This window comes from Lolium perenne, chromosome 4 (assembly GCF_019359855.2).
Source record: "Lolium perenne isolate Kyuss_39 chromosome 4, Kyuss_2.0, whole genome shotgun sequence".
Classification (NCBI taxonomy): Eukaryota; Viridiplantae; Streptophyta; class Magnoliopsida; order Poales; family Poaceae; genus Lolium; species Lolium perenne.
In genome coordinates this window covers 107,523,010-107,546,459 of record NC_067247.2, presented here as the reverse complement: position 1 = coordinate 107,546,459, position 23,450 = coordinate 107,523,010, and the positions used below count along the sequence as shown (strand labels likewise).

General features: G+C 43.8%; 1 protein-coding gene across 1 annotated transcript; it reads left to right on the top strand.

Moving 5' to 3' along the window:
• Positions 1-282: 282 nt before the first annotated feature.
• On the top strand, positions 283-1,424 carry LOC127293578 (strigolactones hydrolase CXE15-like). The gene has a single exon (XM_051323214.2). The coding sequence runs from the start codon at positions 321-323 to the stop codon at positions 1,314-1,316; it is 996 nt and encodes a 331-aa protein (XP_051179174.1). The 5' UTR covers positions 283-320; the 3' UTR covers positions 1,317-1,424.
• The last annotated feature ends 22,026 nt before the right edge of the window (positions 1,425-23,450 follow it).

Below are 23,450 nucleotides of genomic sequence, written 5' to 3'. Positions count from 1 at the left end.
GTTGGAAGCTGCTGAGTCGCATGCATTGTATCCAAACTACTTGTATCAGTAGCAATCCAAATACGTCCAGGAACAGCTGCAGGATCACCAAATGAAAAAGTGCGCCTCAAGCAAGAAAGTTCTGAATTTTCGAGACCTCAGATCTCGGCCCACAGTTTTGGAGAAGTGTGATCTAATCTGGCAGCACGACACGTAGTGGAACCTTCCTCGATCCATCCAAGCCTTGGAGAAAAGAGATAAATACTCCGTATGCCTCAACCATCCGTTCAGAAAGCGCGATCGACGACCTGAAGGGCATCGGTCGACCACAGGTACTCACCATGTCCGGCGGCGACACGGCACCGCGCGTCGTGGAGGACTTGTTCGGCATCGTCCAGATCCTGAGCGACGCCACCGTCGTCCGCTCCGACGAGCCCGTCCTCCAGCCAAAGGAGGCGTACCCCGACGTCCCAGGCGTGCAGTGGAAAGACGTGGTGTACCACGCGGTGCACGGCCTGAGGGTCCGCGTGTACAGGCCGGCGCCGCTGGCCGGCAGCGGCAGCAGCAAGCTTCCGGTGCTGGTGTACTTCCACGGCGGCGGCTACTGCATGGGCTCGTTCACTCAGCCCTACTTCCACTCCTTCTGCCTCCGCGCCGCCCAAGAGCTTCCCGCCGTTGTGCTCTCCGTCCAGTACCGCCTCGCCCCGGAGCACCGCCTCCCGGCCGCCATCCACGACGGCGCGGGTTTCCTCTCCTGGCTGCGCGGCCAGGCCGAGCTCGGAGCCGGCGCCGACCCGTGGCTCGCGGAGTCGGCCGACTTCGCGCGGACGTTCGTCTCCGGCGTATCGGCCGGCGCCAACCTGGCGCACCACGTCACCGTCCAGGTCGCGTCCGGGCAGCTCGCGGTCAGCCCGGTGCGCGTCGTCGGATACGTCCTCCTGTCCGCGTTCTTCGGCGGTGCCGAGCGCACCGCGGGCGAGACCGACCCGCCGGCGGACGTATCCCTGACGGTGGAGATGTCCGACCAGTTCTGGCACATGTCGCTGCCGGTGGGGGCGAGCAGGGACCACCCGGTGGCCAACCCGTTCGGCCCGGAGAGCCCCGGACTCGCGCTGGTGGACCTCCCGCCGGCGCTAGTGGTGGCGCCAGGGAGCGACGTGCTCCGCGACCACGTGCGCGGGTACGCGGCGAGCCTGAAGAAGCTTGGGAAGGCCGTGGAGGTCGCCGTGTTCGAGGGAGAGCAGCACAGCTTCTCCGTCCTCCGGCCGTTCGGCGAGGCGGCCGATGAGCTGCTGCGAGTGCTCAGGCGGTTCGTGTACACGGCGACCGAACGGTGATGCGTTGTGATTTCCTGATGCTTTCTCCAGCTGCTTTAGCCAGCTGCCCCGAAGCATTTACGTGTTTCTCAAATAAAGAGTAGAACCGGCAACGCAGCGATTCTACATAGTCGTGGGCGTCCCGGGCTTATCCCGACCGTCGACTCACGTTGGAGATTCGTGCGTGTACGTTTTGCAAAAAACAACCTGTACGTTGTGCATTTTCCTCCCATATAGGCAGCGAAAGTTTACATGTCCATCTTCAAGCTGACTCGTCCCCTCCCCTCCCTCCTGCTTGTATCCCACCCGATCCCATCCCTCTTCCCCACGTCTTCCTCACCGGCGCCAAAGATCACGACCGCCTCTGCCCGCCTCCTCCTGGGCTTCTTCCTAATCTGATCTGAATTTTTCTTCTGATTTCCTTTTTTTTCATCTCCCTCTCCCTCTTCCTTGAACATTAAATTTGTTGATTTGTTAGGAATTTCGGTGCTCTCCTTAATTTCGTTTGATGCACAGTTATTTTTTCTCTGTTCATGGTACATATCCAAGATTGGTGGAACTTTCCTTTGTCTCAAATAGATGGTAATTGCTACATGTACGGATTTGACATAGCTTTCCATCTTTGGTTTGTTCAGACTTTTTTGATGAAATTTGGTTGGTTTAGATACGGGGGAATGACACAAATAGATGCAACCGACAAACGAAATTAATCCCGGTGTAGATACACAACGAAACAAATTATGTACTCGACTGATCGAAAACAAACATAGTTGTTCCTCATAATTTTTTGGAATATAACAAGGATGAGTGGTCTACTGTTGAAGAGTAGGGACGTACTGACATGAAAGAGGTAAACGGCAGGGTCTTTCCTGGAATATGCATGAAGCTGCTGCACGAATCCCGATGCATGAATGGATGTACCAGATAGGCCCGGGACGCCCACATATATGTAGACTTGTATTTCTGGTAGAACCGGTAGGTACGTTGGAAGAGATGCGCCTTCTGAACCGGTAGGGTACGTTGGAAGATTTTTTTTTTTTTAACAATCAACACCACATATATTCATAGCAATAAAAATAGTACATGGTAGAGATACATGAACTGACTCCAACTATTATAAAATAAAGTCTAAAAGATAGTAACAAATCTTCAAGGTCTTCAATTTCTTTCTTCTTCCAGAACACAATTTTGTACTCTTCTGAAGTCAACCAAAGATAGATAACGAACCATAAACCTGTAAATACCGACGAAAGTTCTTCCATACCCTGGAAGAAACTTTGATTCATCTCGGCAGACATCTCGGTGGGTAAAGACATGTGGTAGGTACAAATTACAGAAAAGCCTCTTCTCACTACTTGCCCTAAAAAACTTAAGATTTGAAGATGAGACCTTCCACTTTACAAGCAGCACCCTAGAAAAGAGGCTTGGGGTCAGAGACCCCGGTGGGTAAAGACATGTGGCAGGTACAAATTACAGAAAAGTCTCTGATGTGGGCATTATCTTTTGGGTACACGACATTAGTCTACCTCCTCCGGCCCAACTAGGGGCCCATGAAGACTGCCCAACAGCCAAGGTGAGCCTAACGCCGGTTCCAGCAAAGGAGACCTACCAGAAGATGGATTCTTACGAACAAGGGAAGAAGACACCGTACAAGGAAATATTAGAATAGATCTCATAGCAACCTAGTCGAGTTCGGACAAGACTCTCGGGACCTGGCCTGCTATATAAAGGCCAGGAGAAGGCTTGTCGAGACACAACTTCAATACGCAGAACCACCGCAAGTTAGAGCTAGAAACCTAGAATCCTTTCCTTTCCGCGAGTCAACCAGAACAGCCCATCGACTACCCCATTGTAACCGATATATTCGATAATCAAGATCAGATAAGCAGGAAGTAAGAGTTTTGTGTACTCTTTTTTTTTGCTTTATTATTGAAAAATTAACACCGTAGGGGATTCCCTACGGTACAACTATCAAAATAAGTAAGGGTTTTACCTCATCGAGGGCCCCGAACCTGGGTAAATCTCTCTCCCCGTTTGTTTGCTATCCGATGTCTCGTGCTAGCCTGCAGGATTCCGTCAACCCTAAGCCTCTCATGGTGGGCATTGCTGAGGAGCACCCTCGTCAATTGGCGCCGTCTCTGGGAACCCTGCTGGTACAAAGGCACTTCATCGGCTGCTCCGATCATGTCGACCACGACTTCACCAGCATCACCGACGCCATTGTCGGCTCCTTCATCGCCAAGCTCGGGGAACTCGATTCATTTGGGGTCCTTCGAGTTTACTCCGCACACCTCGTCGCGTTCGGCTTTCTTAGGCCTACGCGGCGGGTTAGACATGACGTTCGGGAGCGTTCACTACTGCGTCGACTATGAGGGCATCCTTCAGCTGCCTGATCCGTTCGCCCCCAGTACGTCAAGAAATGCGGCTTCATCGACTGCTGCATCAACCGCTTCGTCCCCGATCACAATCTACCTATCGGCTACTTTGTCAGCATCGGCTCCAACATCTTCACCATCGACATCTTCACGCCGTTCCACGTCATCTATGTCCGTTGGATCTGACGATTCTGCATCATCGGATCTGACGTCGTACTACTGCTTCAACTGTGACACTAGGTACGTGCTAGGCTCGGACGACACGCCTTTCGTCTGCAGCGCCAAGTACTCCTCCGACGAAGAAAGTATCGATAGCATCGCTAGGGCAACCACCTAGAGAGTGGCATATCACCAAATCTATGCTATCCTCAACCCTGTCAACGGAGGCGAACCCTCCGAAGGCGAACATACTCCACGCGTCAATCGTGGCGAACGCCGCAACGTTGAAGCCAGTGCCAGCAACGACGATAGAGCTTACACCATCACTGAAGAATAGTGGGAGATTGCTCGCAATGCTGTAGCCAATAACACTCGAATTCCCTCTGGAGTTTTGGCAGGAACCCTCAACGCGTATCACATTATTCTAGAGAAGAATCAGGTTCGATTAGAAAATGAACAAGCTGACCTCGATCGACGTCGGTAGGCAGCCGATCAATCAAGCGAACGATGAAGGGCGTTGCCTTCACATGAAAGCACGTCTCGCAGCAACCAAGGCCCAGGGAGATTTAGGGCACGAATTCCTCGTCTTTCAGAAGCCGATGCAAGGGAGATCACTTCGAATCTCTCCAACTCTTTCATGACTATGGACACTGCAGGCATGGTTAGGCCAAAAACTGTCGAAGGGGCAACAACTAATCTTGCAGCTTATCTGATCAACCACCATCCAACACCCAACGATCCAATGGCGCAAGCTCATCGGGGCGCTTCGGAAAGCCTCGCGATCCTCGGGGATAAACTCAGCCCTAGGAAGGAGAAAACTACACATCAAAGCAGTGGATCTAAGCATCGTTTGAAAGATGCCCGCGGCAATATTACACAGAGTAAGATCGACAAAGCTCGCCACCGGCGTGCTGCAAGGGAAGGCTTTGACAACGACGATTCTAAAGAAACTCAGGAGCGCGGGTACGTGGCGAGCCTCAAGAAGCTGGGGAAGGCCGTGGAGGTCGCCGAGTTCGAGGGAGAGCCGCACGGCTTCTCCGTCCTCCGGCCGTTCGGCGAGGCGGCCGATGAGCTGCTGCGAGTGTTCAGGCGGTTCGTCTACACGGCGACCGAGAGGTGATGCGTCGTGATTTCCGGATGCTTTCTCTGGCCGCTTTAGCCAGCTGCCGAAGCATTTACGTGTTTCTCAAATAAAGAGTAGACCCCGGTGGAGCTTTTTATGTAAAGACATGTGGCAGGTACAAATTACAAAAAATCCTCTTTTCATCACTTGTCCTAAAGAACGTAAGATTTGAAGATGAGGCCTTCCACTTTACAGGTAGCACCCTAAAAGAAAAGCATAAAAAGCAATCACGGACATGGGCGCATCTACCACCAAACGCCGGTGAACTCAAGGCTTTTCCGCCGAGCTCCAAGAGCAGCACGCCCGATAGCTCTCCTCTGGCGACAAGATCCAACCGCTAGCTACCACTGGAAAGCCGAGGACGAACCACTTGATCTTTCAATAACGTCGAGCTCCAGTGATTGACCGCCAAGGCCTCCGCCATGGAGGTTGAAGAAGATGGGCCACCATTTTGGCCGAAGATCACGACGACAAGCTCGATCGCCGCATGTTGCGCTTGAAGAAGAACAACTCCAGGACGCCGCTCTGTAGATCCGTCAACAACAGCTTCACCTGGAAGCCCCTCTTCGTCTCCACCACCACGGTGGCTTGAAAGAGGAGGATCCAAATCAAAACCGTACAAATCCAGAGAGCCGATGAAGAGCTTTATTGAAGGAGTTGTAGAAGCACTGTCACCGCTCGCCTCCGGCTCCGACCGTCGGAGCACCACGAGAAGCAGCGCCACTACAAGCTGTAGGGAGCAGCTCCAACTCCGCCATCGCCACACCCCTGAAGGCATTACGCCAGACTCCACAAGGGTAAAGCAGAAAACTAGACTGTGTGTATAAAACCATGTTTCTTCTACCTATCAGATGTGTGGTACTGTCAGAAACAAGACTGTGTGCTATTTTTTTTATAGGATTGCACCGGGGCTATTGATGGTACTCATGTCACTGCAAAGGTACCGAGATCAATGTCTGCAACATTCCGCGGGAGGAAGCACTACACCAGCCAGAACGTGCTAGCAGCTGTGGATTTCGATATGAGGTTCACCTACGTGCTTGCTGGGTGGGAGGGTTCAGCTCATGATGCCAACATCCTGGCCTAGAGCTTGTCAAGGCCTGATGGGTTGCAAATTCCTGACGGTAAGTTCTACCTTGGAGATGCTGGATATGCATGCCGATCTGGAATTCTACCCCACTTCAGGAAAACAAGGTACCACCTCAACGAGTTCTCTTCGAAGCACCAACCTCTGAATGTGAGAGAGTTGTTCAATCTGAGACACTCAAGCCTTAGAGTCACCATTGAGAGGGCCTTTTCTACATTGAAGAACGGGTTCAAGGTCCTTGATCAAAAACCGTTCCACACGTTTGCCACTCAGGTAAAGCTGGTCCTTGCTTGCTGCATTCTTCACAACTGGATCCTAGGTTGGGGCGAGGATGAGTTCTTCGAAGAGGTTGTCACCTTTGATGAAGTGGAGACCAGCCTGATGGGATTCGTTGCATAGAAAACAAAAAATTTCCTACCGCGAGAACGCAATCCAAGCCAAGATGCAATCTAGAAGACGGGAGCAACGAGGGGATGAACGAGACTCACCCTTGAAGATTTCCAAAGCCTACAAGATGAGGCTCTTGTTGCTGCGGTAGACGATCACTTGTCGCTTTCAAAAGCGCATAGAAGATCTTGACGGTGCCACAATCGGGCAGCACCTCCGTACTCGGTCACACGTTCGGTGTTGATGAAGACGACGTCCTTCTCCCCGTTCCAGCAGGCAGCAGAAGTAGTAGCTCCTCCTTGAATCCGGCAGCACGACGGCGTGGTGGCGGTGGCGATGGAGATCTCCGGCGGAGCTTCGCTAAGCGTTGCGGGAGAGGGGGAGGAGTGGGGCGGCTAGGGTTTGGGGAGAGGGGGTGGCCGACCACTATGGGGTGCGGCCAAGGCTATGGCTTGAGGTGGCCAGCCCCCTCCCCTTGTCCCTCATTATATAGGTGGAACACCCAAGAGTTGGTCTACAAGTCTTCGAATAAGACCCCAAACCAAAACCTTCCATATGACATGAAACCTACCCAAGGTGGGATTCCCACTTGAGGTGGGATTCCACCTTTCCTTGGGAGGGGGTGGCCGGCCACCTTGGTGGAGTCCACCTGGGACTCCACCCCTCTAGGGTTGGCCGGCCATGGGTGGTGGAGTCCCTTCGGGACTCCGCCTTCCAAAGTGATTTCTTCCGGACTTTTCTAGAACCTTCTAGAACCTTTCATAAATGCACCGAATCATTTTCAAACTTATAAAATGACTTCCTATATATGAATCTTATTCTCCGGACCATTCCGGAACTCCTCGTGATGTCCGGGATCCCATCCGAGACTCCGAACAAAACTTCGAACTCCATTCCATATTCAATATCTACTAATACGACATCAAACCTTAAGTGTGTCACCCTACGGTTCGCGAACTATGTAGACATGGTTGAGACCTCTCTCCGACCAATAACCAATAGTGGGATCTGGAGATCCATAATGGCTCCCACATATTCAACGATGACTTAGTGATCGAATGAACCATTCACATACGATACCGATTCCCTTTGTCACGCGATATTTTACTTGTCCGAGGTTTGATCATCGGTATCTCTATACCTTGTTCAACCTCGTCTCCTGACAAGTACTCTTTACTCGTACCGTGGTATGTGGTCTCTTATGAACCATTCATATGCTTGCAAGCTATTTAGACGACATTCCACCGAGAGGGCCCAGAGTATATCTATCCGTCATCGGGATGGACAAATCCCACTGTTGATCCATATGCCTCAACTCATACTTTCCGGATACTTAATCCCACCTTTATAACCACCCATTTACACAGTGGCGTTTGATGTAATCAAAGTACCTTTCCGGTATAAGTGATTTACATGATCTCATCGTCAAAAGGACTAGGTAACTATGTATCGAAAGCTTATAGCAAATAACTTAATGACGTGATCTTATGCTACGCTTAATTGGGTGTGTCTATTACATCATTCATATAATGATATAACCTTGTTATTAATAACATCCAATGTTCATGATTATGAAACTAATCATCTATTAATCAACAAGCTAGTTAAGAGGCTTACTAGGGACTCATTGTTGTTTACATAACACACATGTATCAATGTTTCGGTTAATATAATTATAGCATGGTATATAAACTTTTATCATAAATATAAAGATATATAATAACCACTTTTATTATTGCCTCTTGGGTATATCTCCAACAGTCTCCCACTTGCACTAGAGTCAATAATCTAGATTACATTGTAAGGTACCTAACACCCATGGCATTCTGGTGTTGGTCATACTTTGCCCTAGGGAGAGCTTTAGTCAACGGTTCTGACACACTCAGAAACGTATGTATTTTGCAATTCATTTGCGTCTTCACGCATCAATCATTTTCCAAATGAGTCGGCATTAAATATGTTTGGTCTTCTGGTGGAACCTTAATTCCGCGGTCTGAAATATGTCACTAATATTGTCATACACAATATAGCTTCAAAGTTCTGACACTATCGGAACTACACCAAGTTCTCAAAGAACCTCTTGACTTAACATCCTCAGTCATTGTCAAAACAATGACATATTCTGCCTTCGTTTGTAGAATCCGTCACAACATTTAGAACTTATCTAAATCTAGCATAGACAACTTCTAGCTCATTGTGCTACTTTTTAAACAACACTTAGCCTAATTTGAGATTGAATTTTTTTATTTTTATATGTGACCAAACTAATATCGGTGCAACACCTTACAGTGATTTGTTTGTCATTACTCATACAAAACTATATATCCTTGGTTCTTCTAAAGCACTCAGGGATATTCTTACTGTTTATCCAATGATCATCACATGAAATATTCTGGTATATGCTCCTAACATTTTAGAGTACAGGACATATAATTGTGTACATATTATTCGTGATCCATAATCACTCATGTGTTTTTGCTCATTGAGTGTCAGATACACTCAAGTCTTGTTAAAACTTCACATGAAAAGAACACCTTCTTAATATTTCTATATTGAACTACTTCAATATCCGTTCTATGTACTTTGACTTAAACTTATTATGTGTTTCAATCTATCTTCATAGATCTTGACACTAAATATGTTTTAGTCCATATCCTTTCATTGAAGTTAATTCTCAATGAAACCTTTTAGTCAAGTATATAATTACATCATTTATAACCAACTATATGTCATCTACATAAAGTATTATAAATATGTCTCAGCGCTCCCACTTAATTTCTTGCAAATGCAAGCATCTTCATCGTTTCTGATGAAATCAAAAACTCTTTGACTATTTCATCCGGTGAAGATTCCAACTCCGCGATACTCACTTCATCCAATTGAAGTTCGTATACCTATCTAGTATTCCACGGACTAGCAAAACTCTTGGTTTGTATCTTTTATACACCTTTAATACACACTGATACGTCTCAAACGTATCTATAATTTCTTATGTTCCATGCTTGTTTTATGACAATACCTACATGTTTTGTTCACACTTTATATCGTTTTTATGCGTTTTTCGGAACTAACCTATTGACGAGATGCCGAAGTGCCAGTTCCTGTTTTCTGCTGTTTTTGGTTTCAGAAATCCTAGTAAGGAAATATTCTCGGAATCGGACGAAATCAATGCCCAGCATCCTATTTTTCCACGAAGCTTCCAGAACACCCGAGAGCCAGCAGAGGGGGGCCACAGGGCCACCAGATGACAGGGTGGCGCGGCCAGGGCCTGGGCCGCGCCCCCCTATTGTGTCACCGCCTCGTCAGCCCTCCGACTCCGCCTCTTCGCCTATTTAAAGGTCCCTGACCTAAATCTTCGATACGGAAAAACCACGGTACGAGAAACCTTCCAGAGCCGCCGCCATCGCGAAGCAAAGATCTGGGGGACAGGAGTCTCTGTTCCGGCACGCCACCGGGACGGGGAAGTGCCCCCGGAAGGCTCCTCCATCGACACCACCGCCATCTCCATCAACGCTGCTGTCTCCCATGAGGAGGGAGTAGTTCTCCATCGAGGCTAAGGGCTGTACCGGTAGCTATGTGGTTAATCTCTCTCTCTGTACCATAATACAATGATCTCATGAATTGCTTTGCATGATTGAGATCCATATGATGAGCTTTGTATCACTATTAGTCTATGTGCTACTCTTGTGATGTTATTAAAGTAGTCTATTCCTCCTTCACGGTGTAATGGTGACAGTGTGTGCATCGTGTAGTACTTGGCGTAGGTTATGATCATAATCTCTTGTAGGTTATGGAGTTAATTATTACTATGATAGTATTGATGTGATTTATTCCCCCTTCATAGTGTAAAGGTGACAGTGTGTATGCTATGTTAGTACTCGGTTTAAGTTGCAAAGATCTATTATGCTCTAAAGGTTACTTAAATATGAATGCCGAATGTTGTGGAGCTTGTTAACTCCGGCATTGAGGTGCTCTTGTAGCCCTACACAACGAATGGTGTTCATTATCAAACAAGAGTATATGTAGCACAAAGGAAGAGAACTTATTTATTTATGTGATCAATGTTGAGAGTGTCCACTAGTGAAAGTATGATCCCTAGGCCTTGTTTCCAATACCGCAAACACCGCTTGTTTACTGTTCTACTGCATGTTTACTTCCTGCAATATTACTACCATCAACTGCACGCCAGCAAGCACTTTTTTGGCGCTGTTACTACTACTCATATTCATTCATACCACTTGTATTTCACTATCTCTTCGCTGAACTAGTGCACCTATACATCTGACAAGTGTATTAGGTGTGTTGGGGACACAAGAGACTTCTTGTATTGTGATCGCAGGGTTGCTTGAGAGGGATATCTTTGACCTCTTCCTCCGTGAGTTCGATAAACCTTGGGTGACCCACTTAAGGGAAACTTGCTGCTGTTCTACAAACCTCTGCTCTTGGAGGCCCAACACTGTCTACAAGAATAGAAGCACCCGTAGACATCAAGCACTTTTCTGGCGCCGTTGCCGGGGAGGAAAGGTAAAAGGCACTCATACTCCGGTCCCAGGTAACTAAGTACTTTTCTGGCGCCATTGTGTGAGTGTTCGAAGCTATTTCCTTTAGATCCTGCAATTGCATTTTTTTGTCTCTTGTTTTACACTAGTAAGGCTTAATGGAAGACAACAACAAAATGAGAGATCTTTATGAACTTTATCTTGAATTAGGAGATGATGTGTTTGAAGAGAAAATTAAAAAACCCATGGAACTTATGCATGCTAATGGGAATGTTATTAGTATGAATGCTTTGAACACCATTGTTGCTAATGCTATGGAAGAATTTAAGCTTGGGGAGGTCAGTTTTGATGAAAATGATCACTTTAGTCCTCCGGGTATTGAGGAGAAAGTTTATGTTGATTATGATATGCCTCCTATTTATGATGATTATAATGATAGTGGTCTTTTGGTGCCACCTACTATGGAGAGTAAATTTTATTATGATTATACTATGCCTCCTACACTTGATGAGAATAATAATGATAGCTACTTTGTTGAATTTGCTCCCACTACAACTAATAAAATTGATTATGCTTATGTGGAGAGTAATGATACTTTTATGCATGTGAATAAGAATGCTTTATGTGATACTTATATTGTTGAGTTTGTTCATGATGCCTCTGAAAGTTATTATGAGAGAGGAAAATATGGTTGTAGAAATTTTCATGTTACTAAAACACCTCTCTATATGCTGAAATTTTTGAAGTTACACTGGTTTTATCTTCCTATGCTTGTTACTTTGCTCTTCATGAACTTGTTTATTTACAAGATTCTTATGCATAGGAAGCATGTTAGACTTAAAAGTGTTTCTAATTTGCTTCTTGATGCTCTCTTTTGCTTCAACTCTTATTTCTTGCGCGAGCATCATTAAAATTACTGAGCCCATCTTAATGGCTATAAAGAAAGAACTTCTTGGGAGATAACCCATGTGTTTATTTTACTACAGCACTTTTGTTTTATATTTGAGTCTTGGAAGTTGATACTACTGTAGCAACCTCTCCTTATCTTATTTTATTGCATTGTTGTGCCAAGTAAAGTCTTTGATAGTAATGTTGATACTAGATTTGGATTACTGCGCAGAAACAGATTTCTGTCTGTCACGAATTTGGGCAGGGTTCTCTGTAGGTAACTAAGAAAAATCTGTAAATTTACGTGCGTGATCCTCAGATATGTACGCAACTTTCATTAAATTTGAGCATTTTCATCTGAGCAAGTTAAGTGCCCCTGGAAAATTCGTCTTTACGGACTGTTCTGTTTTGACAGATTCTGCCTTTTATTTCGCATTGCCTCTTTTGCTGTGTTGGATGGATTTCTTTGTTCCATTGACTTCCAGTAGCTTTGGGCAATGTCCAGAAGTGTTAAGAATGATTGTGTCACCTCTGAACATGTGAAAGTTTTGATTATGCACTAACCCTCTAATGAGTTTGTTTTGAGTTTGGTGTGGAGGAAGTTTTCAAGGGTCAAGAGAGGAGGATGATATACTATGATCAAGAAGAGTGAAAAGTCTAAGCTTGGGGATGCCCCCGTGGTTCATCCCTGCATATTTCAAGAAGACTCAAGCATCTAAGCTTGGGTATGCCCAAGGCATCCCCTTCTTCATCGACAACTTATCAGGTTTCTTCTCTTGAAACTATATTTTTATTCGGTCACATCTTATGTACTTTACTTGGAGCGTCTTTTTGTTTTTGTTTTGTTTGAATAAATTCATGCTTGTGTGGGAGAGAGACACGCTCCGCTGTTGCATATGAACACATGTGTTCTTAGCTTTACTTTTAATGTTCATGGCGAAGGTTGAAAACTGCTTCGTTAATTGTTATATGGTTGGAAACAGGAAATGCTTCATGTGGTAATTTGTATAATGTCTTGAATAACTTGATACTTGGCAATTGTTGTGCAAATATAGATCATGTTTAAGCTCTTGCATCATATACTTTGCACCTATTAATGAAGAACTACATAGAGCTTGTTAAAATTTGGTTTGCATGATTGGTCTCTCTAAGTCTAGATATTTTCTGGTTGAGGTGTTTGAACAACAAGGAGACGATGTAAAGTCTTATAATACTTACAATATGTTCATATGTGAGTCTTGCTGCACCGTTTTATACTTGAGTTTGCTTCAAACAACCTTGCTAGCCTAGCCTTGTATTGAGAGGGATTCTTCTCGTGCATCCAAATCCTTGAGCCAAAAACTATGCCATTTGTGTCCACCATACCTACCTACCACGTGGTATTTCTCCGCCATTCCAAAGTACATTACTTGAGTGCTACCTTTAAACTTCCATTCTTTGCCTTTACAATATATAGCTCATGGGACAAATAGCCTTAAAAACTATTGTGGTGAAGAATATGTACTTATGTGTCTTATTTCTTAATAAGTTGCTTGTTGTGCGGTAACCATGTTTCTGGGGACGCCATCAACTTTTACCTTTGTTGAATATCATGTGAGTTGCTATGCATGTTCGTCTTGTCTGAAGTAAGGGAGATTTTCATGATCAAATGGTTTGAGTATGCATATTGTTAGAGAAGAACATTGGGCCGCTAACTAAAGCCATGAATCATGGTGGAAGTTTCAGTTTGGACATAAAACCTCAATCTCTTATGAAAAATATTAACTGTTGTTGAATGCTTAAGCATTAAAAGAGGAGTCCATTATCTGTTGTCTATGTTGTCCCGGTATGGGTGTCTAAGTTGAGAATGATCAAAAGCGAGAAATCCAATGCGAACCTTCTCCTTAGACCCTTGTACAGGCGGCATAGAGGTACCTCTTTGTGACACTTGGTTGAAACATATGTTATGCAATGATAATCCGTGTTAATCCAAGCTAATTAGGACAAGGTGCGAGCACTATTGGTATACTATGCATGAGGCTTGCAACTTATAAGATATCTTATACATAACACATATGCTTTATTACTACCGTTGACAAAATTGTTTCTTGTTTTCAAAATGAAAAGCTCTAGCACAAAAATAGTAATCCATGCTTCCCTCTGCGAAGGGCCATTCTTCTACTTTATGTTGAGTCAGTTTACCTACTTCTTTCTATCTTAGAAGCAAACACTTGTGTCAACTGTGTGCATTGATTCTTACATGTTTACCTATTGCACTTGTTATATTGCTTTATGTTGACAACTATCCATGAGATATACATGTTACAAGTTGAAAGCAATTGCTGAAACTTAATCATCCTTTGTGTTGCTTCAATGCCTTCTACTTAGAATTTATTGCTTATGAGTTAACTGTTATGCAAGTCTTATTGATGCTTGTCTTGAAAGTACTATTCATGAAAAGTCTTTGCTATATGATTCAGTTGTTTACTCATTGTCTTCATCATTGCTTCGAATCGCTGCATTCATCTCATATGCTTTACAATAATGTTGATCAAGATTATGTTGGTAACATGTCACTTAAGAAATTATCATTGTTATCGTTTACCTACTCGAAGGCGAGTAGGAACTAAGCTTGGGGATGCTTGATACGTCTCAAACGTATCTATAATTTCTTATGTTCCATGCTTGTTTTATGATAATACCTACATGTTTTGTTCACACTTTATATCGTTTTTATGCGTTTTCCGGAACTAACCTATTGACGAGATGCCGAAGTGCCAGTTCCTGTTTTCTGCTGTTTTTGGTTTCAGAAATCCTAGTAAGGAAATATTCTCAGAATCGGACGAAATCAATGCCCAGCATCCTATTTTTCCACGAAGCTTCCAGAACACCCGAGAGCCAGCAGAGGGGGGCCACAGGGCCACCAGATGACAGGGTGGCGCGGCCAGGGCCTGGGCCGCGCCCCCCTATTGTGTCACCGCCTCGTCAGCCCTCCGACTCCGCCTCTTCGCCTATTTAAAGGTCCCTGACCTAAATCTCCGATACGGAAAAACCACGGTACGAGAAACCTTCCAGAGCCGCCGCCATCGCGAAGCCAAGATCTGGGGGACAGGAGTCTCTGTTCCGGCACGCCGCCGGGACGGGGAAGTGCCCCCGGAAGGCTCCTCCATCGACACCACCGCCATCTCCATCGACGCTGCTGTCTCCCATGAGGAGGGAGTAGTTCTCCATCGAGGCTAAGGGCTGTACCGGTAGCTATGTGGTTAATCTCTCTCTCTGTACCCCAATACAATGATCTCATGAATTGCTTTGCATGATTGAGATCCATATGATGAGCTTTGTATCACTATTAGTCTATGTGCTACTCTTGTGATGTTATTAAAGTAGTCTATTCCTCCTTCACGGTGTAATGGTGACAGTGTGTGCATCGTGCAGTACTTGGCGTAGGTTATGATCATAATCTCTTGTAGGTTATGGAGTTAATTATTACTATGATAGTATTGATGTGATTTATTCCCCCTTCATAGTGTAAAGGTGACAGTGTGTATGCTATGTTAGTACTCGGTTTAAGTTGCAAAGATCTATTATGCTCTAAAGGTTACTTAAATATGAATGCCGAATGTTGTGGAGCTTGTTAACTCCGGTATTGAGGTGCTCTTGTAGCCCTACACAACGAATGGTGTTCATTATCAAACAAGAGTATATGTAGCACAAAGGAAGAGAACTTATTTATTTATGTGATCAATGTTGAGAGTGTCCACTAGTGAAAGTATGATCCCTAGGCCTTGTTTCCAATACTGCAAACACCGCTTGTTTACTGTTCTACTGCATGTTTACTTCCTGCAATATTACTACCATCAACTGCACGCCAGCAAGCACTTTTTTGGCGCTGTTACTACTACTCATATTCATTCATACCACTTGTATTTCACTATCTCTTCGCTGAACTAGTGCACCTATACATCTGACAAGTGTATTAGGTGTGTTGGGGACACAAGAGACTTCTTGTATTGTGATCGCAGGGTTGCTTGAGAGGGATATCTTTGACCTCTTCCTCCCTGAGTTCGATAAACCTTGGGTGATCCACTTAAGGGAAACTTGCTGCTGTTCTACAAACCTCTGCTCTTGGAGGCCCAACACTGTCTACAAGAATAGAAGCACCCGTAGACATCACACACTTCTGTTAAGTAATGTATTTTTCCATCCTACTAGCATATCTCATAAAAGAAATATGTAGCGATTACTAGAATAATCCACATAGACTATAAGCATTGCTACAGAAGATCTAATCTTATCGCAGTCAACTCTTTGAACTTTGTCGTAAACAACTTTTCGACAAGTTGAGCTTCTTCAAGGATATTACATCCAAGTCCATTAATTTCATAGATCCATTTACTTTAAAAAAGTATTCATCTATCTTGGATTTCATGGCGCATAGCCATTTTAATGGAGTCAGGGCCCATGATAACTTCTTTGTTTATAGTTGGTTTATCATTGTTCAAAATCAATCATTTGTCCCCAAATCATTTATTTGATCACAAAGTAAACCATACCTACAAGGTTCAATATGTACTTCGATCTCCATGGCTAAAACACTTTGTAGTCATGGGAGCCATGATCGTCTTGGCCGCTTCCGGAACCATTTCCGATGCTGCGCTACTCTGATCATTATGCTCAGGTTCATAAACCTTATCAAGTTCTATTGTCCTCCCACTCAAATGCTTCGCTAGAAAACAATTTCTTGGAAATAAGTAAGAAACATCGACAAACACTTTTGTCTTTGTCTCCATAGTGGAAAGAATTCCCAATCAATTCTTTGGGATAACCAACAAAGATATTCATCCGATTTTGGTTGTAAACTTATTTACTTATGCTATGCATACCAAAATTTAAGAAAAGACTATTAGGGTTCATACCCACGCCATAACTAGTATGGTGTCATTTCAATGGATCATGATGATGCTCTATTCAGTGTAAAAGCGGTAGTCACTAAAGCATAATCCATAAAAATATAATGGCGTCATTTTATTTTATCTCATCATTGATCCAACAAGGTTTGGATACATCTCTCGGATACTCCATCATCACTATGATACTCCAAGAAACGTGAGTTGTAGAACAACTTCATAACTCTCTTAGATGTTCGCTAAAACTCGTAATTCAAATATTTCCACTATAATCCAATCATAGATATTTGACTTTTCTATTACGATGATTTCCACTTCATGCTGAAATTTATTTGAATCCATTCAAATGTTTCAAACTTCTTCCTTATCGAATATATCCACATATATACTCAATTCATTGTTGGAAGTTTTTATGAAGTAGAAGAATCTCCCGCACACAACTATGCCCAGTGAACCACATACATCATCATGTATATTTCCACTAAGTTAGTTGCCCGTTTCAACTCTTGGCCTATGAACGGTATTTTAGTCATTTTCTTTAGAAAAGATTTGCAAGCGCCAAACGATTCAAAAATCAAATGACTCCAAAAATCCATTTGCATGGAGTTCCTTTATGCGTTCCTCTCTAACATGACCTAAATGGCGGTTCCACAAATAAGTGGAATTCAAATCATTTGCCTTATGGCATTTTAGCATCAGTGTTATGTATGTGTGTTTCACCATTAAGATTTATAATAACTTATCCATCGTATATGGAGTAATGTCATAATTTGAACAACTCATTGTTTTCATTTGACCAGAGCAAAATAACAATTATTAAGTTCTTTATTATAAATTCTAAGGGCTAGATAGAATGCCAACGACGAACATAATAACACTTTATTTTTGTTCCAGAAGTGCATTCCTATCATATTCCTTGTCAGTCACTTAGGCCATTGTATTCTTGTATTGCGTTGTTTTGTATGACACTTCATACCAACTAATATGGTACTAATACCCAAGAATTTTATTGTGTGATCAAACTAGGAATACAACCATAACATGTATTTTATATACACCTGAGCTAGACTTTCTAGTCTTTTCTTTTCTTTCTACCAAAATATCTTTTGTAGTTTCTCTTTTAGCTTTCCTCATTATTCAGAAAAACACTTCAACATCAATAACTTCTAGGTTTATTGGTCAAATACCAATAACCTTGAGGTTCTGAAGTTGATCATCATATGACAAGTGTTGCAGATTTCACTATTAGTAACTTTGTAATATGATGAACAATTTCACTCATAATTTTATCCATCAATTTATGAAGACTTTCCGAGACCATGTCTGTACATGCTAGGCTCGTAAAGTTTAACCTTAGTATTCGCATGTGCAAATCTGGCTTGCACCCGTTGTATGCACACGTAGAATCTATCACACCCGATCATCACGAGATGCTTCGAAACGACGAGTCTTAGCAACGGTGCATACTAAGGACGATTACTTCATGGATATGCAAATATCGTTAGTGCCCCAATAGTTGGAGGATTGGGACGCCTTGCGTCTTCAACCTTCCTACATTCCCATAAAACTTATGAGTTTATGTAGTCTCACCAAATTATATTCTATCATCTTGCAATAAGGTCTTAGATATCACATATATCTCATACCTTTGATTATTTCTAAAAACTAAAATTTTCAGCTCCTTACTTTTCAAACAGATTTGAACTTCAAGTTTCACGGAGACAAGATGACTTTAGGTACTAACTGAAACCATAGCTCTTTGAATCAACAATGTGAGGTTTACTAAAAGTTTGCAATAGGACTTAATCATTTCTTGATTCTTTAACAGTACGGTACCAGTCCGTAAAGTTTATTTTCAGATTTTAACAGTATTTCTATCTCAATAACAAGACTAGCGCTTGGTAGAAAACGGATGCCAATACTACAAATTAATTCAAAATACTACTCAGACTATGTTTATGATAATTAGTTCATGTTTTAATCTAATTACTAATGAACTCCCACTTAATACAACATCCCTCATAGTTGTTAAGTGGTACACGATCCACATCCACTACACCAAAACCGATCATCACGTGAGATGATGTAGCTTTAATGGTGAACATCAACATGTTGATCATATCATCCATATGACTCGTGTTCAACCTTTCGGTTTCCGTTGTCCCGAGGCCATGTCTGTACATGCTAGGCTCGTCAAGCAAACCCAATTATTCCGCGTGTGCAACATGGCTTACACCCGTTGTATGTGAACGTTGAGTCTATCACATCCGATCATCACGAGATGCTTCGAAACGACAAACTATATCAACGGTGCATACGAGGGGAGAACACTTTATTATCTTGATATTAATGTGAGGGATCATCTTATAATGCTACCGTCGCGTTCTAAGCAAAATAAGATGCATAAAGGATTAACATCACATGCAATTCATATGTGATATGATATGGCCCTTTAGTCTTTGCGCCTTCGATCTTCATCTCCAAAGCACGGACATGATCTCCATCATCAACGGGCATGATCTCCATCATCGTCGGGGTAGCGTCAAGGTCCATGGCGCCGTCTTCATGGTTGTTCACCTCATGTAGCAACTATTATAACTACTTTGAAATACTACTCAACATGAAATTTAAAGACAACCATAAGGCTCCTGCCGGTTGCCACAATACAATAATGATCATCTCATACATATTCATCATCACATCATGGCCATATCACATCACCAAACCCTGCAAAAACAAGTTAGACGTCTCTAATTTGGTTTGCATATTTTATGTGGTTTAGGGTTTTCGAGTGAGATCTAATCTACCTACGAACATGAACCACAACGGTGATACTAGTGTTGTCAATAGAAGAGTAAATTGAATCTTCACTATAGTAGGAGAGACAGACACCCGCAAAGCCACTTATGCAATACAAGTTGCATGTCGAGCGTGGAGCAAATCTCATGAACGCGGTCATGTAAAGTTAGCCCGAGCCGCTTCATCCCACTATGCCACAAAGATGCAAGGTACTCAAACTAAAGACAACAAAGCATCAACGCCCACAAAACAATTGTGTTCTACTCGTGCAACCATCTATGCATAGACACGACTCTGATACCACTGATGGGATTCGTTGCATAGAAAACAAAAAATTTCCTACCGCGAGAACGCAATCCAAGCCAAGATGCAATCTAGAAGACGGGAGCAACGAGGGGATGAACGAGACTCACCCTTGAAGATTTCCAAAGCCTACAAGATGAGGCTCTTGTTGCTGCGGTAGACGATCACTTGCCGCTTTCAAAAGCGCGTAGAAGATCTTGACGGTGCCACAATCGGGCAGCACCTCCGTACTCGGTCACACGTTCGGTGTTGATGAAGACGATGTCCTTCTCCTCGTTCCAGCGGGCAGCGGAAGTAGTAGCTCCTCCTTGAATCCGGCAGCACGACGGTGTGGTGGCGGTGGCGATGGAGATCTCCGGCGGAGCTTCGCTAAGCGTTGCGGGAGAGGGGGAGGAGTGGGGCGGCTAGGGTTTGGGGAGAGGGGGTGGCCGGCCACTATGGGGTGCGGCCAAGGCTATGACTTGAGGTGGCCGGTCCCCTCCCCTTGTCCCTCATTATATAGGTGGAACACCCAAGAGTTGGTCTACAAGTCTTCGAATAAGACCCCAAACCAAAACCTTCCATATGACATGAAACCTACCCAAGGTGGGATTCCCACTTGAGGTGGGATTCCACCTTTCCTTGGGAGGGGGTGGCCGGCCACCTTGGTGGAGTCCACCTGGGACTCCACCCCTCTAGGGTTGGCCGGCCATGGGTGGTGGAGTCCCTTCGGGACTCCGCCTTCCAAAGTGATTTCTTCCGGACTTTTCTAGAACCTTCTAGAACCTTCCATAAATGCACCGAATCATTTTCAAACTTATAAAATGACTTCCTATATATGAATCTTATTCTCCGGACCATTCCGGAACTCCTCGTGATGTCCGGGATCCCATCCGAGACTCCGAACAAAACTTCGAACTCCATTCCATATTCAATATCTACTAATACGACATCAAACCTTAAGTGTGTCACCCTACGGTTCGCGAACTATGTAGACATGGTTGAGACCTCTCTCCGACCAATAACCAATAGCGGGATCTGGAGATCCATAATGGCTCCCACATATTCAACGATGACTTAGTGATCGAATGAACCATTCACATACGATACCGATTCCCTTTGTCACGCGATATTTTACTTGTCCGAGGTTTGATCATCGGTATCCCTATACCTTGTTCAACCTCGTCTCCTGACAAGTACTCTTTACTCGTACCGTGGTATGTGGTCTCTTATGAACCATTCATATGCTTGCAAGCTATTTAGACGACATTCCACCGAGAGGGCCCAGAGTATATCTATCCGTCATCGGGATGGACAAATCCCACTGTTGATCCATATGCCTCAACTCATACTTTCCGGATACTTAATCCCACCTTTATAACCACCCATTTACGCAGTGGCGTTTGATGTAATCAAAGTACCTTTCCGGTATAAGTGATTTACATGATCTCATGGTCAAAAGGACTAGGTAACTATGTATCGAAAGCTTATAGCAAATAACTTAATGACGTGATCTTATGCTACGCTTAATTGGGTGTGTCCATTACATCATTCATATAATGATATAACCTTGTTATTAATAACATCCAATGTTCATGATTATGAAACTAATCATCTATTAATCAACAAGCTAGTTAAGAGGCTTACTAGGGACTCATTGTTGTTTACATAACACACATGTATCAATGTTTCGGTTAATATAATTATAGCATGGTATATAAACTTTTATCATAAACATAAAGATATATAATAACCACTTTTATTATTGCCTCTTGGGCATATCTCCAACACAGCGATGGCGTGGACGCATGCGACAATGATACCTGTAAGGTGAAGAGGCAAGAGTGGGCAGACGCAATTTGGGAAGCCAGAGGCAACACCACCATCTGAGAAGAAGTGAAGAAGTGAAGAAGAAGAACCCCCTATGATCCCCTATTTCTCGAACCCCTTTTCGATCCCCGTATGTTGAACAACTGTGATGACCCAGCGTACCACTGCATGGTGTAGTACACAAGTCGCTGACATAACACAAGTGAAACACCGTTCCACCCATATTACATCCCTCAGAGTGGTACAACAGAAACATATGCGAGTCCAAGGTATGTCTATAGAAGTACACACGAACTGTTTACATAAGATCCACACAGCCTCCTACTTTACAGTGAGGTAAAACTTCAAATAAAGCTCCAGAAGAACGACTCGTAGTCTAACTTGTTGCTAACTCAAGCTTAGGAGCTAATTGGCTTGCTATAGAAAGCTAGCTACTTAGGTGCTAGGATTAGGGAAAGGTTCCCTTCTATTACTAGTCTAGGTTTCCATTATAGTTGATGCGGAAGTTGACTCCATTGACTTCATCTATTGGATTCTTTATCTTGTTGCAGTTGACTCCTCCGTCTTCGAGTTCCACAGTAGTTTCTCCTTCGGTGCATTGCTCTAAGAAGGGGGTTCAAACGAGATAGAATGAGTACGAGCGTACTCAGCAAGTTCATATTAGGAAATAGGTGTATTATGCACTAGCTACAGCCATAGACCAGAAAGTCATAGGCCAATGCAAGTTTTTGTAATCATTTCTTCAAAAGGTTTATTTTATTCTAAAAACTATGCCCGTCAGTCTTCACAGGTTGACTAGAACTTCGTGGAGTTCCTTTCCTGCCGCGTTCGTAGTTCCCTTCCCGGAACAGGGAGTGACAGTCACAATTCTTGATACCCTCTGCAGAGGTGCGTTACTTTACCCCACAAGAGATCTTAACCATGTTGCCGGCCGAGAGTATGTCCCCGTCCACACTTCCTTTGGTGTGAGGCCCAGTATAAGATCCAAGCCAATCACTGCCTTCTCCGCGACCCTGCAAACCCACCCTTTGTCTGACCGTACACCTCCAGTAGACTTTCCCCCGATAATACGGCTTTACTCATGGTGTACTCCGGACAATCCCTCATAGATCGAAGAGATTAACATCACTAATGGATGGGGATTTAAAAGGATTTCCCAACCTATTGCGGCAGTGCCTCCAGCACCCCACCGTCTCTCCGATCCGTTGGCGTGCAGAAGGGAAAAGATACAGCTGACTTCCCCAGAGCCATTATAGATCTTATGGATAACGCGATATGTACGGCGCTAGAATCACTGGACGGCATTGGTAATTAATCCTAGGGTGATATAACCCATTGCAATGGAACCTCCACCATATCAACACATACCATGGTTCCATTGCCCACCACATAGTCATATTCATAATTGTAAAATAATACTTTGCTTTTCAATGCATGAGTGATAAGTATAGTACTTTGCATATAGTTTGATAAAAATAATCAAATGACATGAGCAAGCGATGAACTTGCCTTTCTTGACTGCAAGATTATGCAGGCAAAAGCTTCGATACGTGATAACTCCAAATTCTGAAATACCATCATCGTCCGGTAAGGACAATGTTTAAAGAACTGGCAAAGATGCTATAATGCATAGTATGAGATGCAATCGTCCCGAGCGTAACCTAACCTCGATGATTTAAGATATGTGAGTTGTAAAGATTTCTTTAGGGTTGGTTGCACTTTTAGAATGGTTCTCAAACAAGGTTCTTATTAGGGTTTGGTTATATTAGCATCATAATCAAGTGATATAAGACATCATAACAATCATACACATAAAGAATAGTGGTGAAATAATATATAA